We start from the raw sequence: 25,508 nt of genomic DNA on the forward strand, positions 1-25,508 counted from the left end.
GCATATGCTTTGTGCAATGAAATGACAACATACAATGTGCTCACGTACAACAGAAAGCATTTGTCAATACTGTAACCCCTCCTACACAAAAGTTCCTCTAACTGATTGCCTTTGCTTTGAACGGTCACCTTATTGTTTCTGCATTTTGCTTTCGACGTCTCCCTCCATCACAGCTTCAGTAGCAGAAATAGTTTTCATAGTTTAATTTGTACAACTCAGAGAATAAGTCATACTTTTAGTGTTTTTCATGGGAGTGACACAATGGACTGGATAATATCTACCACATTATTCTTGTCAGGTAAGACAAAATTTGTACATCTTGATTTTGTTTTTCATTGTCCCTTTATGAGTTTTTTTGCCAGCAGTGAAAATAGGATCCTGCCATTTCATTTAATGATATCTTATTTTATAAACATCTTTTTATCATTTAATTATCAATTATCATTTGTTTTATTTTAAAAAACACAAAGGATAATAGATCAATAATTGTAATCACTATCTATCACTGTAATCGCTATTTCTTGATAATATCAAGAAAAAAAAATTAAAATGATCATTTTTACATCTATGGTTCATCCTTTGTTAGTCAAACTTCCTGCCTCAGTATGTGACCAACTCAGTCTTAAAAAATGCTTCACCAATGCTGCATAATCCTCTAAATTCTTTTTGGACATTGCATGGGGTAATTCAAAACTGCACAGATTTGTCTCAATCCACAAAATCCAACTTTACTTAACTTTTAGGTCTCATGGTTCAGGGGCTCTGAAAAAGTGCTTCATATGGCGCTAATTACACCTAAAACAAAATACTAGTTCATTTTCCCCCTGCTTATGTCCTGTGTAACTGATTATAAGAGCCTAAATTATTTTAAATTCATCCATTAATTTCTTATATATACCTACTTATCCTGTGCAGGCTTGCAAGGTGCACTGAAGGCATTGTTTTTCAGAGGGCTGACACATAAACACAGACATCCTAAGTTATTATTATGTTTGAATTCAAATTGAATTGTTAATACTGCAACAGACATTACTCAGCTCTCGAAAGTTAACATGATCATATCTGCTGAACGTATACAACTTGTGAAACTATCAGACACCGACACAACACATCCTACTCATCTATCTCACTCATCAGAAGGAAGCTGATGTAAATGTTCTATGTGGGAGGGCAGTAACAAATTTCCTGCTACTCCCTTTGTGATATTTTCTGCTACTAGTGGTTTATTTCAGTTTAATATATATTACAATACGATGTAAAAACACAACAGAATTTGATGACATGAACTAAATGATGGGTAACTATGAACACGTTAACATTAACAAATAAAATCTAAAATATAGCACCTTCTCTAATTGTCTTCCTGAAGACATAAAGGTCACAGTAGAAAAAGCAGAACCTGAAGGTGTTGGTCTCAGGATGATGAAATCATTATCATTATTTTGTGGATTTACTGTTTCTTTTTTGTTGTTGGTGGTGGTGATGGGTTTTTTTGAAAGTCTGTGACATTAAAAGTATAACATGATGCAAATTTGGAATATTTTGAAATGTAATGGCTACCAAAATTAATTAATATCCATCTGCAAGTGTCTGCCTGAGGTTCAACAGATCCATTAAAGGAAGTTAACATGGTTATCTATCACACAATCTCTTTCAACCATTTTAAAAGCTGTTAACCATGAGAAAATATTTTGTCAGGCGGTCAAAGAGTTTATATAACTTGGACCATTTTTTCAAAACCTCATGTTTTTAGAAAACCTCAAAAGGTCAAAAGATGGTAAATGGACTGCACTTATATAGCACTTTTCTAGTCCTCCGACCACTTAAAGCGCTTTACACTGCATGCCAACATTCACCCATTCACACACACATTCATACACTGATGGCAGTGGCTACCATGGAAGGTGCCAACCTGTTCATCAGGAGGGGAACCTAACAGATTCACACACATTGCTGGTACAGCCATTGGGAGCAATTTGGGGTTCAGTATGTTGCCAAAGATACTTTCACATGCAGACTGGAGGAGCTGGGGACTTAACCACCAATCTTCCAATTAGTGGACAACCCGCTCTATTTCCTGAGCCACAGCCGTCCCCACAGATGGCTGTAAGACAGACCTTATTTTTGCAACATTCATCAAAAATATCACTCCATGACAGAATATCCCCTGTGAAGGCAATTATACATGCTGTGTAAAATAGTGCCCCGTATCTTTACTTCAAGTCTTAGTATTTATCATGTATAGTAATTGTTCAGAGCCACCGTTTAAAATTCAAACATTCCTGACTTTGGTACCCTCTAGTGGTTGTATAAAAAAGACAACACTTCACACACCACACTCATTTATAGACTGAAAGCATCACGGACTTTACAGATTTTCACAAGGACTATCTCCTTTTCCTGCAAATAAAAACTTAATGCCATGAGAATAATTTGAAAGATACTGTAACTGTACACATTGTGGCTTTAAATCAGATCAATTGTGTGGTTCTTCCTTCTTTATTCCTCAGTGTTAAAAGCTGCACTTTGTTTCAATATCGATCCTGTGGCTTGGAAGTCCCTGAATAGCTCTGCTGCAGGTTTTGGATACCAGGTGGTACAAAGACAATCAGAGTAAGTAGTGTGATGTGGTGGAACATGGATTTACAGTAACCATATCTGCTTCTTCACATCTGACTATGAAAGGGTTTTTCCAGCTTGCATCTCTGTCATATGCTAGTTTCACGGTAATGAGGTCATTAGCATGCAGCATTTCTTAATAGATAAAATGTGGGATTTATTTAGCTACACTGTACTCACTGAACAGGTGCTCTCACCTGATTGTTGGGTTTTATTTCCTCAGTTTGCTGGTCAGTGCCCCCCTTGCACAATATTCATCAAATCAAAGAGGGCAAATATTTAAGTGCTCCACTGAATCCTGCACGGAAGTATCAGTACCAGGTGAGCAACTACTCAGTTGAAAATGCTTTATGTAAACCATTCAAATTTCAATGATAAAAGCTATTTTGCCACCGAAGATTTTGTTATCCTTCACATCACTTACATGGAAATTGAATTATGAGGGGATCTCTAATATAGCCAGTATGAAGAGGAAGAATGATTACAGCAAGACCTCTCTCGATGTTCATATGTTCTGGTGATAGCTGTGGTTTGGTCACTGGGTAATGCTTTAGATTACAGCCTGCAATGTGCAGGGTAATTACTCCGGAGTATCGGTGTAATCTTTTGTACTAACGGTGTATCAGTACAGTATATACTAATACATATACGTAGGTACATGGGAACAAGATATGAAATTATGTAATAAGGGGCTAACAATTTTGGATCTTAAAAATAATATATACTGTAGTTATTTTTTTAACTTATTTTATTATTACAGGGTACGTATGACCTACTGAGCAATAATCTGGAAGTTTGAGAGGAACTTAGAGCGAATTTTACTGTAGTTGTTATCTAACTAACAGGTTCCTATTCTATTATTGCAGGGTACAGTATGACCATAAAACTGAGTAAAAATCTGGATGTTTTGGGAAAGATGGAGTGATGACTTCTGCAGCATTTAATAAATATGATATGATTTTATTCCAAAATGACCTTATTACCAACAAACAAGCAAACTACATTGTTCCTTTATAATTTTGGGGTACCTAAATAACTATGGGGTACATCTGTGCATTTACCTCGGAACAAAGGTCCAAGGGACAGTGTATTGTCGTGTATACTGTCGGCCTCTGAAAACTCTCAGCTGTTGTTCATCTCACCAGCAAATTTCAGTACTGGTTGCTTGTTTATGGCTATGTGGCCCTGTCTGCCATCAGCAGACAGAATTCACCTGCCCTAGATGTTACTCACTTTTGTTTCAGTATAAACACATGTTGACAATTTTGAAGTCGTTAAAATGTTGAAAGTCTTCTCCCTGATAGTTCCCCCCTTGTGACATGTAGTTACAGGGTAAGCACAGGAAACACCAGCTGTAATCTTTAGTGTACATTGTATGCCTTGTATCATATTAAAAACAAAATCTTACATCATTAACATTTAATTAACATACTTCTTATTTCAAAATAAATTATAAACCTTCGAGTAACAAATAGCATTGAATTCTTTATTTCTTTGTTTTTCTTGCATTGCTTCCTCAATTTGTTCTTCTTTTTCATCTTCAAGTCCTGATGATGACAGAGTTGTGGTTGAGATGAGGGGAAAGAAGCTGATGCACGTTAGCCTATGTTGATCCTATATATCTCTTGACCATAATTTATAGTCTGAGATATCTGGATTTCTGACAGCTACGATGTCTCCCATTTGATGAGAAGCCATAAGAATCAAACTGTTTGTCACTCAGCCACAAAGCCATCATTGCTGGCATTCTAGATTTGAATAAATACAATATTAATGGGCTACGTAAGGCTATACAAGAAATATAGCTAACTAAAATCAGTGTCTTGTTTCTAGTTTGTCAACAAACCATTACAAATGTGTGGCACAATAATAATGGAAAAGTTGAGTTTTATTGCCAATTATCTGGTGGGAAAAGCTTGCAACAAATAAGGTATGAAGTCAGAAACATGGGCAATTTTTCCCTTTTCTTTGATTTTACTGGCAAAGCCTAAATGCAGCAGGACATTTTTGATATGTTGCTAACTGCCAGCAAAGTCATCAAAAGTTAATACAATATCGGTATTAGTAGTATATCACTAGTAAAGTAATTGTTACCTCTTTTTCCACTTCACATCTTCTTCCCCAGTACCTACATATTGGTACGTACTTTATTGGTTCACCTTTAGTACAGTAAGATTACACCATAAGTCCGGAGTAATTATGCTGTACGTTGTGGGCTGCAATCTAAAGCGTTACTAGTCACTGTACTAAATGATGGTTTTAACATAACTCATGACTGATGTTTTGTATGCAGTGCCAGATTTTGCAGTGAACATGTCCCTTGGTTTGACAATGACAAGTGATCCAACCACAAAAAACACTCTGGTAAGTTGGTAAATGGCAGAGATTTGCAGTTCATTAGTAATATAAATGCAAAGGTCAGGGAAAATTCTTTTAAACTTTTCTTTGTCTTTCTACCAGTGAAACAATTTTTGTCTGCTTTGAATTTCATGAATGCACAGAAAAGTTAGAAACTTATTATTGACTTGGCCTTGTCTCTTTTCAGGCATGTGGTCCAACCATCCCAAAGGACTGCAAAAGTATCACCATGTACAACGGTGTATGCTTGCAGATAGACAGTTCTGGTGGTGTTGCGGATCCTGTGCCTTCTTCTCCTGACGGTATTTATGTTGAAATCTCACTATTTCAAAAGCATAATAAAATAGTGGTGAAAAATGTCTGATAATATTCTCATATCACTGCACACACTCTAAAACACAATATCATCAAAATAACACATGCACACACGTACATGTTTGTACTTTTTAGCACACGTGCGTGTGGACTTGAAACAGCCCTACCACATGCATGCAAAAATGTTTGTCTGCTTCTTTATCTTTTTTCATCAACAAAACCAGAGTGAATCCAGGTGGGGGCAACAAACGCAGAGATTGACAAGTGGCTGATGGTATGCCACTAGTGGATCAGTGCCATATGTCAATCCCTTGAGTGTATGCCGATGATGAATATCCTGATGATAGAATCACAGATCACAAGGATCTCAGGTTGACCATTAAGACATTCCCCATCGTATATGACAAGGTTGCTAGGATTTTTAACAGAAATTTTCACTGCATTAGCTGCGGTAGAAGGTCCCTCACCACCTATGGGGTCCCCTACCCAGGGACGCTTGGTCTTAGACAGGGGATTAGGTGGAGAGCCTGTCTCACTGGACAAAGGAGTAGAGATAGGACATTTCCTCGTTAATGATGTGAATTGGTCACTTGTACTACTAGCTGCAAGCAGAGGAAATGAGCTATCTGCAAGCTTGGCCAGTGGAGCGAAATGGTTTCTCAGGGGGACTTCATTCTCTAGGTCGAAAAAGGGGATAGAGAGCCTTCTCTTTCCCTTTACCACTCAAGACCAGGCTGCAGGCTGCAAGAAGCACAGCTGAGCCTACAACCCAATTGCCAGTATAAAACATTGGCATTGTAAGTTTCTGCAAACCATAGATACACTGAATCTCTATGTTTCAATCGAATATTTTGCGTGTAATTAAAACTCACGTTAAATGGCCGTTATAGGTTGAATAATTATGTGTTATGTTGTGACAACACTGTGGTTAATGTCTGGTTAGGTTTAGGCACAAAAACCACTTGGTCAGGGTTAGGAAAAGATCATGGTTTGGGTTAAAATACCCAGTTTTGTTGCCAGAAAAACCACTGCAAATGTCCTGACATCTCGCTAAAAATACCCGGTGTTGTCAGTTGAAATGATGCAACCAACTTTCTAGCCAACCGCCCAACCTTTCTCCTCCTAATATGAAAGTCAACTCACATAGATATCATCTGAACTACGTGACTTTCCCTGTGATACATATTATAGAAATGTTGATCTGCTACGTATTAAACGTATAGAAATGTAGAGATTCAACGTAACTGTGGTTTGCAGAAACATACAATGGCAACATTTTATTCTGGTGACTGGGCTGGAGCTTGACGTTGCAGGAGGTCATCAATCAAAGTTTCTATTGATTACAACTCACTTTTGATATGGATGAGCTCAGTGGCCGACACCATTATGCTGACCGTCATGTTCGTCTTCAGTGTTGCATAAACAGCAATTAGCATGTGAGGCTGCTACTGCTGGGCCACAGGCCGACTGTGAGGCTGCTGCTGCTAGGCCTCGGGTTAGCTTGTGGCACTGGTCCAAAGACTGGGCCTGCTGTGATAGATCAGCCTCTGGTAAGCAGGTTAAAAGCCATGGTTTCCTCCCGGTTGGTGGTGACAGACAGCTGAAATTCTCCTAAACTGCTCACAGGTGGCAGACTCAGGCAGATGGTGCTCTGTAGTCAGCCATCAGCCTCCCCCGGCCAGGACACCCTTAGTGCTTATTGTACAAGAGGTATACTCCTCACCCAGACAGGGCCAACTCTAGTCATATTGGTGCCCTACGCAAGTTTAGGATTTGTTGCCCCCCCTCCGGTTAAACAACCCTACATAAAACACATAGAAATAGATGTGAGAGCTGAATACATCAACAAGACAAAAACAAGAAGACAACAACAAGATTAAAAAGTATGTTGGAAATCAACTTATAGTAGCTTCTTTATTAACACTCTTCCACTATCAGGCATGTCATTGGTAAAATTTCTAAAAAGCTTAAAAAATAATAGTATTACCAGTACCGGTCGCCAGCCTCGCCATCACACACACACACTCACTTCACTTCAATTCAGTTCAATTCAACACATACAGTATATCTTATGCATGTATTTGTGTGTGTGTGTATATGTGTGAATGCATGCGCATGCTGTGTGTGTCTAGGTCATTCACTGTCCCTCCGGTTGGGGCATGTTGATACATATTGGGCAGCAAGATATGCCCTCTCTCTCTCACACACAGCTGCACACTCACTACGCACACAACATATGCACTGAGCTATCCCTTAAAGGATCTACACTACTTGTATAACAGCGATCAACCTGACCAACCCCTCCCAAAAGGAAAAATTCTCCTTGGATCTATACAAATCTCGTAGGTGACCTTAAAACAGCAAATTTTGCAACAAGGTGAGGAGTTTGCATCTCTGTTTAGTTCATAAGAGGGTGGCATCTGGCCCTTAAGGAGAAACTTTGGTATTTTTCAAACTGGACAGTATTTTCCCATCTTTTTGTGCCTAATTGTCTAATGGGGATGAAAATTTCTGAAATTGGTCTAGTATTGAGCAAGAGCACTTCAGCCAGCAGTTGCCAAACAGGCTGTAATGTAATCCTTATGCCCTGTCAATGTATGTCCACTAAAAGTGCTTGTTTTTCCAATGACAGGATCAGATTATTATTATAAGTGTCTGACAACATAATGGAAAGGATCATACAGAGAAATAAAATGTTTTTTCTTTACCTTTCACTTGATCCAGTTTGTTTGTTATTGTGTCTAACCAAGTCTCGCTCGAGGAGAAGTCTTGTTTTGAAATCTCAAAAGAGTTGAGTGTTCCCACCCTGAATGTTGTTGATAAGTTGATAGCTACATAATATGGTACGCAGTCACAACAAATGTGACACTCAAAAAATGCAATATGAATAGGCTACGTACATTATATATATATACACACACATACACACACACACACACACACACACACACACACACACACACACACATATATATATATATATATATATATATATATACACACATATAACCATTCATGTTACTGTGTGTAAAAGCCAACTGCAGATGGATATTTTTTAAGAAATAAATGCAAATGCATATATTGAGATCAAGAATATTTATAATTAAAGTTAAATCCTTGACAAATTTAGGAACACCTATAGAAGGATGTCCAAATATATTTTCCTATTATTATTAATTGTGATAAAATAATTGGATTAAAACACAACCCACATATCACTTGATCAGCTTGCTACTCTTGTTAAATTTGTTTTTTCATCAAAGATTAAAATATGTCCAACAATCTAAAACAACTCTTATTAAATTCAGCATCAAATGGGATTACATTTACAGTAGTTAAAACTTGCACAATAAGTAATAATTTGTGTGAAATTAAAAGTAATACAAAAATAAGGTATCATTGATATAGTCGCCCAGATAATGGAACACTGAAAGACTGGTGGGGGACATTAAAAGGGAATTTTGTGTGGGTATGTAGTTCATTCATAGTTCATTTATTACGAAGCCCAGAATCAGTTTGTTGCATGTATGTATGATATGATATATGTGGACAAATGTTAAAATTATTGATCAAGTTACTTCAAGGGAATTTTTTTAGGATTATTCTAATTCATGACACATCTCTTGTGCAGAGTGCCGAATCCAAGCAGACATTGCGTTTCTGTTGGATGGTTCAGGCAGCGTGTCCAATCAAGATTTTCAAACCATGAAGAATTTTGTGAAAGATCTGGTCCGCTCATTCCTGGCAGGAGACACACGGGTAAAGGATAGAGTTCCCACTGCCTGTAAAACCACACAGAAACCATAGAACCTCAGATAATTTTTTTTGTGCAGTGTTGAAAGAAAATATAATTTCACAATTGTTTTACATGATGACTTGACTGTAATATACTTATGCTCTACGATTTTTTGCCTCTTTTGCAGTTTGCTGTTGTCCAGTTCTCTAGATTACCCAACATCCATAACTTCTTCAATGATTTTTTCCGAGATGGATCATGGGAGTCTAACATTGATGCAATAGTACAACAAAGGGGAGGAACTTATACAGCTAATGCCATCCAATATGTGGTGTAAGTGCTGTAACTGTAATTATCATGTTGACTTCCTGTCTGGACTTCCTGTCCAGTCAGAAATGTCTCAGGGATTAAACTATAAACCCAATCTATCTATGCTGGGCCAAGTAATAGTGGTTTTCAATTTGACACAGATGTACAGTATACCTTATTTTTCCACATGCAGTCCTGCAAAAGAATACACTATAATTTTTACAGTGAATTTGAAAGCACTAAGCACTGCGTAGACTTTAAACATTTTAGATTTAGGCAACTGCTAGTTGTGTGTCAAAAAAGACACTGTGGTAGACAAAACAGCATGCAACTCTTTTGAAGGTGTAGTTTATGATGTTGTGTATTGAAGTAAGTCTATCCAAAAACATTTTGACATTTGGAAAGACATTTTGAAACACAAACAAAGTGACAATATTCTCTGTAATGTGGATAGAAATACTGAAAAAAAGATAAGGCATCCTGAAATATCAATTAATTTTCCTAACCTACAAAGCCACGTAATTAACCTAACAACAAAATGTACTGTAAGAAGCTGTACTGAAATTAGACCTTTTTCTTTTTTTGACAGTCGAAATGTTTTCACACCAGAAAAAGGTTCCAGATCAAATGTGAGGAAAGTCTTGATAGTCGTTACTGATGGAAGATCTCAGGACCACCGAAACTTGCCATATGCAGCAGGCTTAGCTGAGAATAAAAAAATTGTTCGTTTTGCTATTGGGGTAAGTTGTTTAATTAATTCAAATGTGCTGAATGTTGTGTTTTATTCATTTAAACATGACATACAGTTCAATTTACAGTGAATACTATATTTCTGTGAGTTTTATTTTGCAGTGTCACATGATGCTATTTGACTACTTTAAAGGCCCAATCCATAATTTCTCTGATAAATTTGATTATACTCTCATAAATTTGATTATACTTTCTTATACAACTGAATAACTATAGTACTGAGAGTAACATTCAAGTGGTTAAAACCAAGTTGGTGAGTGTGTTTGCCTCTAGATTTTCCCCTAACCTGGATGCTGACACTCTACGTAGTTATTTGACTGAGAAATTTGGCAATAAATCAGTGACATGCCCAAAAATTGACTCAACCTGGAACAGATTCAGCTCGTTTCAGGTCACTGCAGAATGCAATGAAGTTGCTGATATGTACAAGCCACAACTTTGGCCAGCCGGGACTTATGTCCATCGTTATTATGAGGCTCGTAGACTCAGAGCTAACGACAGTGAGGCCTGTGGATCAGCAGGGGGAGCTGGTCTGCAGCGCTTTGTGAATACACCTGTATCTCTACATGGGAGCCATAGCCTAGTATATGCCCAGTCAAACGTAAGCAGCTAGTAAAGATGGCATAATATGAACTGAACTAATCTAAATGCAAATCAGTGTTGTATCATATAATGCACGAGGGCTGCGTGTTGGCCACAGTGATGCAGACAAATCTCGCCGTGTGGTTGTGGACAAGCTCTTGGAGATCTGTGATATATTGTGTGTTCAAGAGACATTCTTAGCTAAACAAGACTTGGAAAGACTAAGTTCTTTACATAAAGACTTTTACGGGGCTGGTGAGTCTACTACTGACCTTAGCAGCAAAATAGTTCGAGGCAGAATTCCAGGTGGAGTCGCCATTTTATGGAATAAGAAATATGATCAGCTGGTCAATGTGGTTAGATTAGACGTTGATTGGGCTATTGGAGTAGAGTTTAATTGTAAGGACAAAAAGTTCATCATTTTGAACATTTATACACCTTATGAGTGTTACCAAAATGAAGGGGAATATCTCAATACATTGGCATGTGTGATGTCTTTCATTCAAGACTGTACTTCCACCTGCATCTATGTTGTTGGAGATATGAATGCTGATGTCTCTGATGTTAATTCTTTATTTGCTAATCACTTAATGCAGTTTTGTTCTGATGGTGGTTTGATCCTCTCTAGCAATGTGCTTATGTCTGACAATAGCTATGCATATATCAGTGAAGCTTGGCATTCAACTTCATGGCTTGATCACTGTATATGCACAGCTGATGCACATAACACTCTAGATGCCATGGAGATTAATTATGATCTGGCCACTACGGACCACATACCCTTTTCTATGTTGCTAAATTTTGGCAATATACCTGTTCAATCGTCTGTTGATAGCAACATAGGTGCAGGGAAATTAAACTGGTCTAACTTAACACAAGAGAATCTTAAAGAATACATTTCTCGAACTGACACCTTGTTGGGAGGTGTTGAACTACCAAAAGATGCTACTGTTTGTTGTGATATGAATTGTAAAAACCTGCAACATAGTAATGAGTTATGTTTTATGTATGATTCCATTGTGGATTCTCTCCTTATGTCCAGCAGGCCTTTTTATAAACATAAGTCTGATGTGTACCATGCTAAACCGGGTTGGAATGACTATGTAAAAGAGCTCCATGCTGAGGCTAGAAGGGCTTTTAAAGCATGGGTAGAATCGGGTAGAAATAAACATGGTCCCATATTTGAACATAAGAAACGTGCAAATGCTAATTTTAAATATGCCCTTCAATTTATTAAAAGGAATGAGAATACAATGAGATCTGATTCACTTGCGAGGAAGTAAAAAAACTCTACCCTTTGCTTGCTATTTGTTTTACTGGGTTATTAGTCCATGGTATTCTATCTGACTCTATTTTATCTGTTATACTGGTGCCTGCCATTAAAGATAAAGCTGGTAAACTAAACAGCTCGGAGATAATTTTAAATATGCCCTTCAATTTATTAAAAGGAATGAGAATACAATGAGATCTGATTCACTTGCGAGGAAGTTGCAAAATAATAGTCCTAATGACTTCTGGAAAGAAGTCAGAATAATGAATAATTGTAAAACATCGCTACCATCAAATATTGATGGAGTAAGTGGCTCAGAAAAAATTTCACAGCTGTGGCAGAAACATTACTATGATCTGTTCAACTGTGTTAAAAGCAACTTGTTTAGTGTGGGCAAAATAGGCAATAACGAAGAGGTGATTGTCACTCCACAAGAAGTCCAAGATGCTGTCATGAAGCTAGGAGATAATAAGGCATCTGGTATGGATAATATAACTGCTGAACATTTAAAACGTGCTAGTAAAAAACTCTACCCTTTGCTTGCTATTTGTTTTACTGGGTTATTAGTCCATGGTATTCTACCTGACTCTATTTTATCTGTTATACTGGTGCCTGCCATTAAAGATAAAGCTGGTAAACTAAACAGCTTGGAGAATTACAGGCCTATAGCCTTCGCCATAATTTTATCCAAAGTGTTGGAGAGAACGCTACTAAATAGGCTGGAACAGTACATCCTGACTTCTGACAACCAGTTTGGCTTTAAACGTAAACATGGCACTGATATGTGCATTTTCGCTTTAAGGGAGATTTTAGATAAATACAATAGGCAAAATTAAAAACAATTTTTATGTGTTTTATTGATGCCTCTAAAGCCTTTGACTGTATAAATCATGAAAAACTATTTAATAAATTACATGAAAGAGGTGTTCCTAGATTTCTAGTTAGAATCCTGATTTTTTGGTACGCTCATCAGACGATGCAACTTTATCAGATGATAGGGACATTTACAAACAGTGTCGAAACTTGTACGCACAAGCAAACATGTTGGCTCATAAATTTAGTATGTGTTCGGTGACTGTGAAGATCTCTCTTTTTAAAGCTTTTTGTACCCCACTATATACGGCCCACCTGTGGCGGTGCTACAGAAAAGGCAGCATACAGAGACTCACAGTGGCTTATAATGACAGTATGAGGCTGCTGCTTAAAGCTCCAAGAAGCTGCAGTGCAAGCCAAATGTTTGTTAATGTTGGAGTACCCACCTGCTCTGCTGTAATACGAAATCTTATATATAGATGTATGTGCAGATTATCTGATTCCGCTAACAATATTGTTTCAGCTTTGACCAAACCTGAAATGAGTTCCGTCAGGTTCTCATCTAGACTGTGGAACCATTGGCGGTATAGCCTAAATGCAATTGCCTGATTATTGTGGAATGCCTTTTGTTTTTTGAGATTGTTTATTAATTTATTCTTTCTTGTTTTTTTTTGTGTGTGTGTTTTATACTTTACACTTTGTATTTTATTGTGCTATGGACCCTCCATGAGTTGTGTCTTTAATAAAATGTGAATTGAATTGAATTGATATAGTTATAGAAATTGGGCTCTGTGGTTTTTAGCCAATTATAAATCAAATATAGGTCAGCTTGGCTCCAGTTTACAAAGACTTGAGATGTGAAACAAACTTTTACAGAATCAGAAAACTATTGTCTTGGATTTAGTTTGTGTCTAGTGTTAGCTTGTGTATTAAAGACCTGTCAGTCAGATTGAGAGTATACAATATCAATGGACTCAGTCTTTTACATACATGTGGATAAAACATTTATCTTATCAACTGTATTTTAAAAAGTAAACAATTCAATTCTGTTGCACAGTCTAACACCTCAAACATGTTTTCTCAACAGGTGGGGAATGCATTCACAAACCCTGAACCAAAACAGGAACTAGAAATCATTGCATCTAATCCCCCAGAAAACCACATGTTTCAAGTGGAAAACTTTGGCGCTCTTAAAGCAATACGGCAGAATTTGCAGGAAAAAATCTTCTCTATCGAAGGTACCGATGTAACCTTACCATGATAGCTTAAAATATTTCTTTCATTTTAAGTTTAAATTTAAGTAAATGTTCTAGTTCCAAAAAAGTAAACATAATGAATAGTTTTCCTGTCATTCATTAAGGGGGTTCATTTCAAGTTACATTAGTAACATGGACAATATTAGAAAATACAGACCTCCTATTTTAACATATGAAATGAGTCATTGGCAAATAATTGATAATTACAACTTGGAGCTATGATGAATTTTCAAATCTGTGTGTTATATTAGTCTGAGCATGAATTTATTGTAATGTTGTCTCATTGTGTCTGCTCTCTGTAAATCCACTGTATTAAAATCCAACCAATCGCCAGAACAAAACACTGGCAATGAACGTTTCTGCAAACCACAGAAACGTTGAATATATACGTTTCAACACGTATAATAAGTATTATATCAACATTTCTACAAATGTAGCATATTTACATTTCTACTCATTGGATAATGATGTTTTATGGTGTGACAACGCTATGGTTAAGGTCTGGTTAGGTTTAGGCACAAAGACCACTTGATTAGGGTTAGGGAAAGATCATGGTTTGGGTTAAAATAAAAATCAAAAATAAAATAAAAACAGCCGATGTCTCACTAAAAACATCCAGTTTTCTCACCAGAAAAACGGCTGCAAATGTCCTGACGTCTCGCTAAAAATACCCGCTTTGTCGGTTGAAACAGGAAGCCGACATTGGTTTTGAGGTGGACTCGTACCGTACTCTGCTGATTTCCAATTTGCTGCTAAGAAATTTATGAACCACCCACGGGCCCATCCTACGCCTATTAGGAAAGTCAGCTCATATAGATTGTATGTGAACTACGTCACTTTAGAAATGTTGAGATGATAAATTTTGTTGACATTTTGATATGATACGTATTGTTGAAATGTTAATATGCTACATTTTGTAGAAATGTTGAGATGATACGTTTTGTTGAAATATTAATGTGATACGTATTACACGTGTTGAAACGTAGATATTCAACGTTTCTGTGGTTTGCAGAAACGTAAACTGCCAACGTTTTATTCTGGCGACCAGGCTGTAAAGACTTCTTTATGGAAATTTGGAATTTAACTTGCACAACATTGTATAATGCTGCATTCAGAAATGTTTGTGCTCATTTATGTTGCTGTTACAGGTGCTAAAACTGGTGGAGAGTCACTGAAAATGGAAATGGCTCAAGTGGGATTCAGTGCAGCTTATGTGCCCGGGGTAATTAAAAACACCAGACATTCACCAGATAGTATAGTATATAGATAGTATGAAAAGTATATAGTTAAATTAAGTCCAAATGATGAATGTATGATGCATTTAGCCTTTTCCTTGTCTGATGTTTTGTGGCAAATACAGTTTCTATACATTTCTGTCTAAATTGCAGGGGATTCAGATGGGTATTGTTGGTGCCAACCAGTGGAAGGGAGGCTATCAGCAATACACAAGTGCAGACCAGAAGTGGATCTCCTATGATTCTTCGAATATGGAACCTGACAGTTATCTGGGTAAGAATATTATAGTATATGCAATGGTGTATTTACACTGCTGTACTATAATCCTTCCTCCCATCTTTTTGATGGAAGGAATAAGGAGTGATAACTTTATGGCAACATATTTGATATCACATGTAATGCCAAAAAGGACAGTTTTTTTGTTTTTTTTTGCAAAAGATGATCCTACACTTTAATGTCTTCTAAATAAAGAAAATACATCAATCACCAAAGTTCCATCTAAAGGAAAATCAAGAACCAAATACCACACCCACTACTGAGCATGTTGATGGATCTTATATGATTCAAAGTGCAGATGCCAGTAAGATATCAACAAATCCTGGAGGCGCAGCTTGTATAGATATTGTGATGGTTTTTAAAATGTCTTCAGGGAAGACCAAAGTGAAGGCTCCTCATGGTCTCCAGATTTAAATGCACACAAGAAAAGCAAAGAATATTCTGAACTAGAAGCATTCTGCAAGGAACAATGCGTAGGGGGTGACCCAAAGCAAGTTTTTTAATGTTAAATCAAAAAAAGAATAAATAATGCTTATTTGTAATTAATAGCTTGCTGAAATGTGTAATTTTAAAGATTGTTTCCAGCAAAGATAATGATGATATTATGTTAATTAAATCAGCAAAAGATACAGTTTGTCCTCAGTTGGCCAAACCTTTGTATACTAATGAGCTTGACTCTTTAATTCTAGGTTACTCCATGGCAGTCGCCAAAACGTCGCGTGGCACACTGACAATTGTTGGTGCTCCAAGATATCAACACAGAGGAGTTGTGATGTCAGTTTTTGAAGACAGCATTGACCAAAAAATTGATCCCCTTGCTTGGCAGGTGTGTGCTCACAATTAAGACAATGTAAAGAATTAATATTTTTAATCTTAAATTAAAGGTTGTTGTTTTCTCACTTTACTAATTGTTTTTTGTTGCTCACACAGTTTCAGATTGGTGAATATTTTGGTGCAGTGGTTTGTGCCATGGATGTGGATCGTGACACGTACACTGACCTAGTCCTCATATCTGCCCCTATGTACATAGACAGTAAAGGAGAAGGAAGAGTTTATGTTTGCAGCTTGTCAAATGTGGTAAATGACAGTTTTGTCCAGAATCTATTGGATTTTTTCAATGAGAATTCAAACATTGACTCTCATCCTTTTTTCTATTTCCACTAGAGAGTTGAGTGTCACTTCGATAATCCATTAGTGCTGAGAGGGGATGCATCTGACCAAGGAAGGTTTGGGTCTTCTCTTGCTGTACTGCCTGACCTTAACAGCGATGGTCTCAATGATTTGGCAGTTGGAGCACCTTTGGAGAATGGTGGTCAAGGTAGCATCTACATCTTCCACGGTGAAACAGGAGGAGGAGGAAGAATTCATCCTACTTACTCACAGGTGAGCGAGAGCAAAGAAGCAACAAGAGGATTTGAATGATATGTATGGCCTTTTGTTTGCCACAGTATTTAATATACAGTCTTAATAAAATGTAGTTTTGATTGATTAAAACATTTTCATTTACGTAGAGAATCGCTTCCTCTGAAGTCCAGTCAGGACTGAAGTTCTTCGGTATGTCAATCAGTCAGTTGTCTTTTGACCTTAGTAACGACAATCTGCCTGATTTAGCAGTGGGTTCAAAGGGAACAGTGGTCTTACTCAGGTAAGATACTCCTGTCACACATTATTACTCCCAAATGTAATTCTACCATTTGTGTTCTTTTGTGTCCACCTTTCACGGTAACACAATTTTAAGGGTCTTGTTACCAATTTAGGACAGAACTGTTCACCAATAATGGATTGTATCAGGCAGCTAAAATAAGATTTACCAGTTGTCATTTTGGTATACTGCTTTACAATTTTCATATGTACTCTGTCCATTTCCAGATCAAAGCCTATAGTAATGGTCGATGCTGCGGTGACCTTCAACCCAAACAAAATCCAAACTCAAAACTCAGACTGCTCAAAACCACTGGACAACACAGCTACAATCTGCTTTACCATGACCGGACGCTCTACAGTAGATAAAGGTCACTGATTCTCTTCACTGTCTCTAAACCACAGACCCACTGTCCGTCCATACTTGTATGTGTGTACATGTGTAACCCTTAAATGAAACTCTAATTCCAGCTAGAGCAACGATTAATTATACTTTAACGCTGGATGCCACACATAAGGTCCCAAACAACCGAGCTTACATCAGGGAGAAACAACGAGAGCAGAGTGGATCAATAACTCTTGGCTTAGAGCAACGATGCTTCAATGCGAGTTTCCACATTGAGGTGAGTTGTTTAAAACCTAATAACATCAGGAAAACCCACTACAACCCACACAGCTTCAATGTGAAAAACATCATTTTTGATATAACCAACCTTCACTACTTTGATATTCATAATAGTACCCTCCTCTCACAGGCCTGTCCAGAAGATGCTCTGAATCCACTTAACAATGAGCTCCGATTCACCTTTGATGGTTTGCCTTCTGACAAAAAACTCAGCCCAAGTCTGGCCCAACAGGCTCAGACAACAACCTTTCATCCCGTAAGTAATCTTTAAAGACACCCTCGTTTATTGGTCGGTTTTATTCATATTGAGGGTGTTTTCAAACCTGTATTCATTTGCTCTGGTCCAAATCAGTGGACAAGTTGGGAAACTTGGTGTGCTTTCCCGTTGGTTGAATTTCCAACTAAAAAGCATCACTACAAGCCACGAGAGAACATTCACTCCTCTCATTGCTTACATGTGTCTGGGGTGGGAGCAAGAACATAAACACAGAAGAAACTCCTGAAGAATGTCCGGCTATGTCATTATGTTCCCACCAAAAACAAACCGAGGGACTGGACCGAGACCATATCCTCAAATGGCCTCGGTATGGTTGTTTTGGTCTGCACCTGGGTACGATTACTGTGTTCAGATCTGCCCAGAAGAATCACACTAACGAGGAAAATGATCCAGTTCAATTCACACTTTTCACATGTGGTCTTCACTGACTGTCAGAATTTTAACTGAAGTAAAGATTTAACAATAAAGGTCAGGGTTTGTAAAGTTAAGAAAAACAACTTCTGTGCTGTCCTCCATACATGAGTGATGTATTTTGAAAGCCAGATAAACTCCTTACTTTCACCAAGACTCCATAGACAAGATTGTATTTTGCCCACAGGTTTATTGACTAAGGAAGGGTAAAACTGAAAACAGATACAGAAGGTGTGATTACTTAAACTGCATTGAATTTGACAACAAGCTATTATATGCTTAGCTTATTAAATTATCTTTTAAACTAAAGTATCTTTTTGTACTGATTGTATATAAACATGAATTACAATAACAATGGATGCAATTAAATCTCCTCTATATTATATACTCACAAAATGATCAAATTATATGAAATGAAACCCTAGAAATGCACTTAAGCATAAAAAGCAAAGATACATACAGAAGATGCTGCCATACACATAAGATGTGTGCAGATGGATGTAGAGTAACTAACTGCAGGTCTGCGATACTGTCTTTCAGGAGGCTGAGCATTAACTTCCTGTTTCCTGTCTAATCACATGACATGGAGCATGGAATAACTACTGAAAATACCACAGTCAACCACTAGATGGTGCCTAATCAACAATTTAACAAATTAAAATTAAATTATTTAAAAAATTAAATACAACTGTAACAGAACAACATCACTCTCTGATTCATGTTTGTCACATGTTGACAATACTTTTTGTGAATTAATTATATGGCTACCAGGTCATGACAGATACCACCACATAAATGACCATTAGCTACTATGTGGAGAGCTCTCCAGTACTCAGGAGTCGTCATGCTTTCTGAATAATATTCAGTTGTAATTCCATTTATTTGTCACTCGTGCAGTGCCCGTTCAAAATGTGCCTGTTCAGAACAGGCAAATTTCTCAATATCTAGAGAGAGTTGTGCCCCTCCCCTAAACGCCTCTCATGCAGACTATTGGTAGACGCTACAATTTACCGATGCTCCCTAAATGCCTTAGTTGCAGGCTATCAGTAGACTCTACAATTTATCAATGTGCCCTAAACACCTCACATGCAGGTTATCAGTAGGCACTACAATTTACCAATGCTCCCTAAACACCTCACATGCATAATATCTGGAGACTACAATCTTGAGTTGAGCTGAAGTTGATGGGATGAACTATAGTGCCCGTTCATAACGTGCCTGAGAGATCCTGCACTATGTCTTATATACAAAGTTCCTGTGTGTGAGGAACGGGAACAGAGCTTAACTCTCTAAACTTTTTCAATTCATTCTCTATGGTAGTTATGATCACTACGGTTGTAATCCCATCTCTGACCACAATGTGGGTTGCCATGGCAGAGTGACACTGTCTGTATTTCCGCTCGTTGAATCCACATGCAGAAGAAGAAGCAGAAGCAATGTTGTTTGTGAGGTATTTTTATATATTTTTTTAGAGTGCCTGAGACATCCAGCATTCAGTCTTGAATGTACATGCCAAGTTTCGTTCAGAGCACACAATTCAATAGTAGAGCTTAAGTCTCTTAAACATTTTCAATCATTAGAGACTTTTAGGGGATCGGCACAACTCTCTCTAGATGTTGAGAAATCGACCCGTTCCAAACAGGTACGTTTTGAAAGGGCACTGCACTAGTAAATACAGACAGACAGACAGAGATTCTTTGCTTTATGTAGACAGAAGAGAGAGATGTCTTTCTTGGCCGTTTGCTCTTACACTTTCTGAATATACATGGTTTACTTCATACTGTCTTCCACAGTTACAGTTTGAGATCAACTGCGGCAATGACAGCATCTGTATAGATAACCTGAAAGTGGATTTCAACTTCACCAGGTGAGGCTGAGTTTCAAATGTGAAGCCTGACTTAGGTGTGTGGATCTACTGTTTTATCTGTGGATTTACTATTGGTGGGCAGGTGACATGTTTAACTTTTCTCTTTGCACTCCCAAATTGATCAACACGCTCTTTTAATTCTACTCTTTCAGCAGAGCATTTAGCGTGTCTTTTTCTACATGCTGGACTAAAGTTACATACACCCGGACTCTCTTTGTGTTTTTTTCCTATCTTCACTTTTCCATTTTCTCCTAATCTATCAGTTCCTCAGAGGTTAAAGTAGGCATTGATGAACTGCTGGAAGTCACTGTGTCAGTGGAAAACAGGGAGGAAAACTCCTACAACAGCCATGTCATTCTCACGTACCCACCTGGGCTCTCCTACAGGAAGGTTACAGGCCTGAAGGTGAGGATCAAGTCTGTTTCAATTCAACTCTGGTCAGCTGCTCTCTGAGGTTATGCAGTGATTGTGGAGTATGTGTGCTTTTGTTTAATTAATTTATTTTTTAATAAAGGGAAGAATTGAGTGCAACTCCTTGGACAGTGGAGCTGGCTTATCTCAGGGAAAGACAGACTGCACTATTGACAAGCCTATTTTCAAGAGTAACACTAAGGTTTGTAGTGTGTACAGAAGCATCTCATCTCACTGCAGCTGAACCGAGAGAGGAGACAATCTGATCTCTCTCATTTGTTTCGTTTTAGGCACTCTTCATTGTGTCCTATGGGATTGAAGCCAACAGTCAACTTGACAGGGAGTTATTCATCACTGCAAATGCCACCAGGTACTGTTGTGTTCCTCTTCCAGCCTATAAGCACATCACTGTACATGTTTGTATGTGACAATTATTATTATTACTCATGTGTACAATTAATTTCACCTCTCTTAGCGGGAACGAGCACTCCAAGTCAAGTGAACTTTATAAAATGAGAGGGATGGATGTGAAGTACAGCATTTTAATGACAATTGAAAGGTTTGCGTTCTGTGTGATTTAGCAAGTTTAAAAAGATTTAAAAATAATTTAAGGTGACATTGAAAGGCCTAAAATCTATGAAACATTCAATGTTTCTGTTCAGTTCCCTCAGCTACAGCAATTTCACTTACGGCAAGAGTAATTTGCAGAAACCACTCCAACAATCAATTGAGGTAAAATATCTTATCCCATCATAATATAATTTTTTTTTAAAGTTCATTAACTTTATTCAGACTTGACTTTAATGCTCAGTAGGTCTTTTTCTTTTCTCCCCTCTTAGGTTGTAAATGACATCAGAGCGCTGAATTTCACTGTGGTGATCAGGGTGCCGGTAAAGCTCGGTGATAAAGACATCTGGGTGGATTCGAGCAGTTTGCAGGTAACATGTGGGAACTCATTGTTACTGAAACCCCAGAAGTCTCAAATGTAGCTGTTTTTATGAAACTAAAGCCTTGTGGATGAATTTGTTCTCTGTTAAACTGACATGAATCAGCTCTATTTCAGATTCCAGACTGCCAAAGAGACAAAGATGAAAAACCCACTGTCACAAATTTTGTTGCTCAGATACAAAAAAATAAGTCAGTGGTAAGTATCAGAGGCTCTACCATCTGTACATGGTAGAATTTAATCTAATCTAATTATATATGTATTTAGAAATGTATGGTATTTTAGTGCATTACACTTAAGTTTTCTCTGTTTCCAGCAATAAATTTAGGCCTCCTTTTAATCACCCACAGGACTGCTCTGTAGCCAGTTGCAGAGTGTTCAAGTGCAATCGTGTCATGGGAATACAGGAGCATAAAAAGTACACAATCTCTGCCAACCTTAGTTCTGAATGGATAAAGCAGGTAACTAATGTGTGTGTATTAAAAATAATAATGTTCTAATGAAAATGAACAACCCTAAAGATTAAATCAAATGTCCAAATCCCCTGTTTTTCTTACACAGATTGGACTTGGTTCTGCCAAATTCCTCTTGACCAGCACGGCCAGTCTGGAGTACGACAGAGGCCAGTACATCTTCTTTTCAGTGCGGTCAAATAACAATCCTCCCATTCACAAGGTAATTACAGTCAGATTTCTTTATTTGTGTTTGAAAAGAACTTGAATGAAGATCTGATTCAAAGTCTGTCACTTCACAGATTGTGGCAGAGGTAGAAGTGTATCCTGAACCAGACTTCACCAAAGAGATTGTTGGAGGATCTGTGGGAGGGTTGGCTTTACTGGCTTTACTCACTGCTGGCCTGTACAAGGTGAGATACTGTACATGCACTGTTTCAGTTTATAACACAGCATTATGGAGGCAATAAGACAAGCTGAGGTCTGGTATTAGGCACCCTTTATTATAAAATACACCCAGTTATAAAACTTGAATGTGGCATCTTTATATTTTTATTATTCTCTCATTTGGTTTGGTTCTTCTTATGTTTTTATTGTGCATCTCTAATGCAGGATTGCAATGTTTTTATCTAACTTCCTTTGTTTTGTACTCTCAGGCTGGATTTTTCAAGAGTAAATACAAGGACATGATTAATGAGGAACAAACAGCTGATCCGGGGGTTGAGGGAGGCGAACCCACACCAGAGTAACAAACATGAAGTCAGTTGATGTCCCACAGACAAGACGATACAAGATAGAAAACACCAAAACTGTTCCAACATCTACACTGGCTTTGTTATCTTGGATTAGTTAATCTGTACCATAAATTGTTGTGCGTTTTTGTCTTTAATAGAAAATATATAAATGTGTTGCCATTTTCATGAATAGACATTTAAATGGAAAATATATTTGTGCAACCCTTGCAACACTGTCATTTCATTATCCTGAAAAAGAGCTTGTGATCCATACATAGAGCGGCAAGAGTTTTAGAGCTTCAAAACTGATTTTGTAATTCACATTTTGAACTGAATAGCTTACTGTTGGTCTACAAAGAAATATTTGTGCTTATATCCCTGCAAACCATGTGTGTTAATTTGTACACTTTGTTTTAAATGAAAAATAATTAAATACAGTATGATCCTTTGGAGTCTGGTTTTTCATCACATTATACTGTACAACTGCTGAAATACAAGGTGTAAGAGCAGGGACCTTACTTGCTTGAGATAAATGTGTATTTGATACCACTTTTATTGACAATGTGAGCTGCTTTGCTTTTAAATACATTTTAAAATGTGCAACATTGTGTTCTGAATGTATGTAAAAAGACATTTGATGCTTCATCAATGTTTCATATGTGAAATAAACACTCTGCCTCCTGCCACAACACCAGTAGAGATGTTGTCTGTGACTGTGCCGACTCCATTGAGACAGTTACACTGTCTGTTTCCCAGAACTGGCACCTCCACTTCTTGTAGTTTTAGGGAAGGGTAATGAAACTGAGGAAACAACAAGAAGAGAAACAAATCACACATCGCCCTACAGATTTTACATCACATGAACTCTAAAACAAAACAATTTGTCAGCAACTCAAGCAGACTCACCTCCCTCCTTGACTGCTCCCCAGCCAGTGACCCAGCTATCAGTACCATTGTTGAACACGCTGCTACTGGCTGACTGACACACAGATCTGATGTAGTCTGTGAATCAGCTGGTGAGGAGAGCCTGAGCCGAGCAATGTCGTTGTTGATGGTGTTGCTGTCATAGTTTGGATGTAAAATGATTCTGGCAACAGTTCTGGACACTTCATTTGGGTTTTTGCCCTGCAGGTTCTGACAACTGAGAGAAACTTCCAGCCATCCAGACATACTGATAGTAAAGTAAAAATGAAAAGCACATTGGTTTTAAGAAAAAACATATTGCGATGCAGCCAAACGATGGTCTTACCTTAAGGACATATGCATTCCTGAAATCGATACAGAAATTGGTCTGCTCATTGGATCCAGTGCATACAAGGCCATGGAGCCATGGGTAAGCCATGGTCATGAATAGTGTTAATGAAGACCCTTTGTTGTTAGAACAGGCAAAGATGGACTGTAAATGGGCAGCTCAAGGAGAGTGTTGTTAACCACAGAAAAGGGAAAACATGCAAGGTAACAGTAAACTGCATATCCTTTGCACGTCTTGATGACTTGTGGCAGCAGCAGTTTAAGCAGGATTTCCCTGAGAGGGGAAAAGATGAAGAAGTTGAGATGTCCAGAGAAGATCAACGATTCATGGACATGGTTTCAGAATCAGCTAAACTTGTGGACAGGCATTATAGTGTATGCCTAGCCCTGAAGAACCAGATGGTCAACATGCCAAATAACTGTAAGGTAGCTGAACAGCGACCACTTAACTTATGGAGGAAGTTCAACAAGAGCCCCAGCTTTCACAAAAAGAACACTGCATTCATGACGGACCTCACTAGCAAAGTGATGTAACTGACCTGTGCGCTGGTATTTGACATGGTAATAATAATAATTTTTAAAATATTTGTACAAAATAAATGTTCATAAAAAACCCACTATTTGTGCTTTGCCGAAAAATGTATTAGGATTTGGGCACACCCCTAGTATATACCTCGTATATATAAATATATAGGATTAAATAATAGACTGCTCTCATACAGTAAACTACTTTCAAAGCATCTGCATCTCAACAAAGAGGTTGGTCCAATCCAAGTGTGACTTACCTGCAGATAAAAGGCTCATCAGAGTCAACATGCAGATGTGTTTCCTCAAAGCCATTTTGTGACTGATGAGCTCTGCCAAGGTTGAACAAGCACACCATCAAGTTGCACAACGCCTTATATATATATGTTTAATTTTCGTACAGAGAAAGGATTTGAAAATTTGCATTCGGTTTTTGGGGTGAGCAGTAGCAGGAAAAGAGGTTCACTTCCTGAAGACAGGTTGTAGTCCAAATGAGACAGTGTGCACAGTTGCAATAAGAAGAGAAAGACAAAAATACTTTTTTTTCCAGTGAAGTTGTGATGAAACTAATTGATAAAGAGCAATAAGATTTTGATATGGCAGACTGCTATTTGTTTCCTTAGATATGTGAAATACCTGTGGCACCATAATATAAAAATTTGTACATGTAGTAGGTACCTCCTACTACAGATAAATAGCCAACAATAGACACAAAATTATCCATCAGATACTGAATCACACTACAAAAGTTTCTGACACGCAGATGGGACGAGAGCACAGAGGAAATCCAGCAGAAAAGATTTTTTTCTTCATGAGAAGGCTTGTCTAAACAGTGCCTTGGGGGGTGT

General features: G+C 37.7%; 1 protein-coding gene across 1 annotated transcript; it reads left to right on the plus strand.

Moving 5' to 3' along the window:
• Nucleotides 1–261: 261 nt before the first annotated feature.
• LOC121886940 (integrin alpha-M-like) lies at nt 262–23,662 on the plus strand. Its single transcript, XM_042397368.1, has 30 exons — nt 262–298; nt 2,511–2,613; nt 2,843–2,940; nt 4,913–4,983; nt 5,165–5,279; nt 8,924–9,051; nt 9,216–9,361; nt 9,927–10,077; nt 13,840–13,990; nt 15,157–15,230; nt 15,397–15,517; nt 16,210–16,346; nt 16,451–16,597; nt 16,685–16,903; nt 17,032–17,165; nt 17,390–17,532; nt 17,633–17,784; nt 17,917–18,042; nt 20,268–20,341; nt 20,605–20,746; nt 20,856–20,954; nt 21,043–21,122; nt 21,228–21,311; nt 21,415–21,484; nt 21,592–21,690; nt 21,816–21,896; nt 22,049–22,159; nt 22,260–22,373; nt 22,453–22,563; nt 22,807–23,662. The coding sequence occupies exons 1-30, from the start codon at nt 262–264 to the stop codon at nt 22,897–22,899; spliced, it is 3,411 nt and encodes a 1,136-aa protein (XP_042253302.1). The 3' UTR covers nt 22,900–23,662.
• Nucleotides 23,663–25,508: the final 1,846 nt, after the last annotated feature.

The sequence above is a fragment of the Thunnus maccoyii genome, chromosome 20, assembly GCF_910596095.1.
Source record: "Thunnus maccoyii chromosome 20, fThuMac1.1, whole genome shotgun sequence".
In the NCBI taxonomy this organism is placed as follows: Eukaryota; Metazoa; Chordata; class Actinopteri; order Scombriformes; family Scombridae; genus Thunnus; species Thunnus maccoyii.

Excerpts from the sequence above, each read along its gene's own strand:
- LOC121886940 (XM_042397368.1), top strand. The coding sequence starts at position 262 with ATGGACTGGATAATATCTACCACATTATTCTTGTCAG. Across the intron at positions 15,231-15,396 it reads GTGCAGCTTATGTGCCCGGG|GGGATTCAGATGGGTATTGT; the intron begins GTAATTAAAAAC and ends TCTAAATTGCAG. Across the intron at positions 21,485-21,591 it reads CACTCCAACAATCAATTGAG|GTTGTAAATGACATCAGAGC; the intron begins GTAAAATATCTT and ends CTCCCCTCTTAG.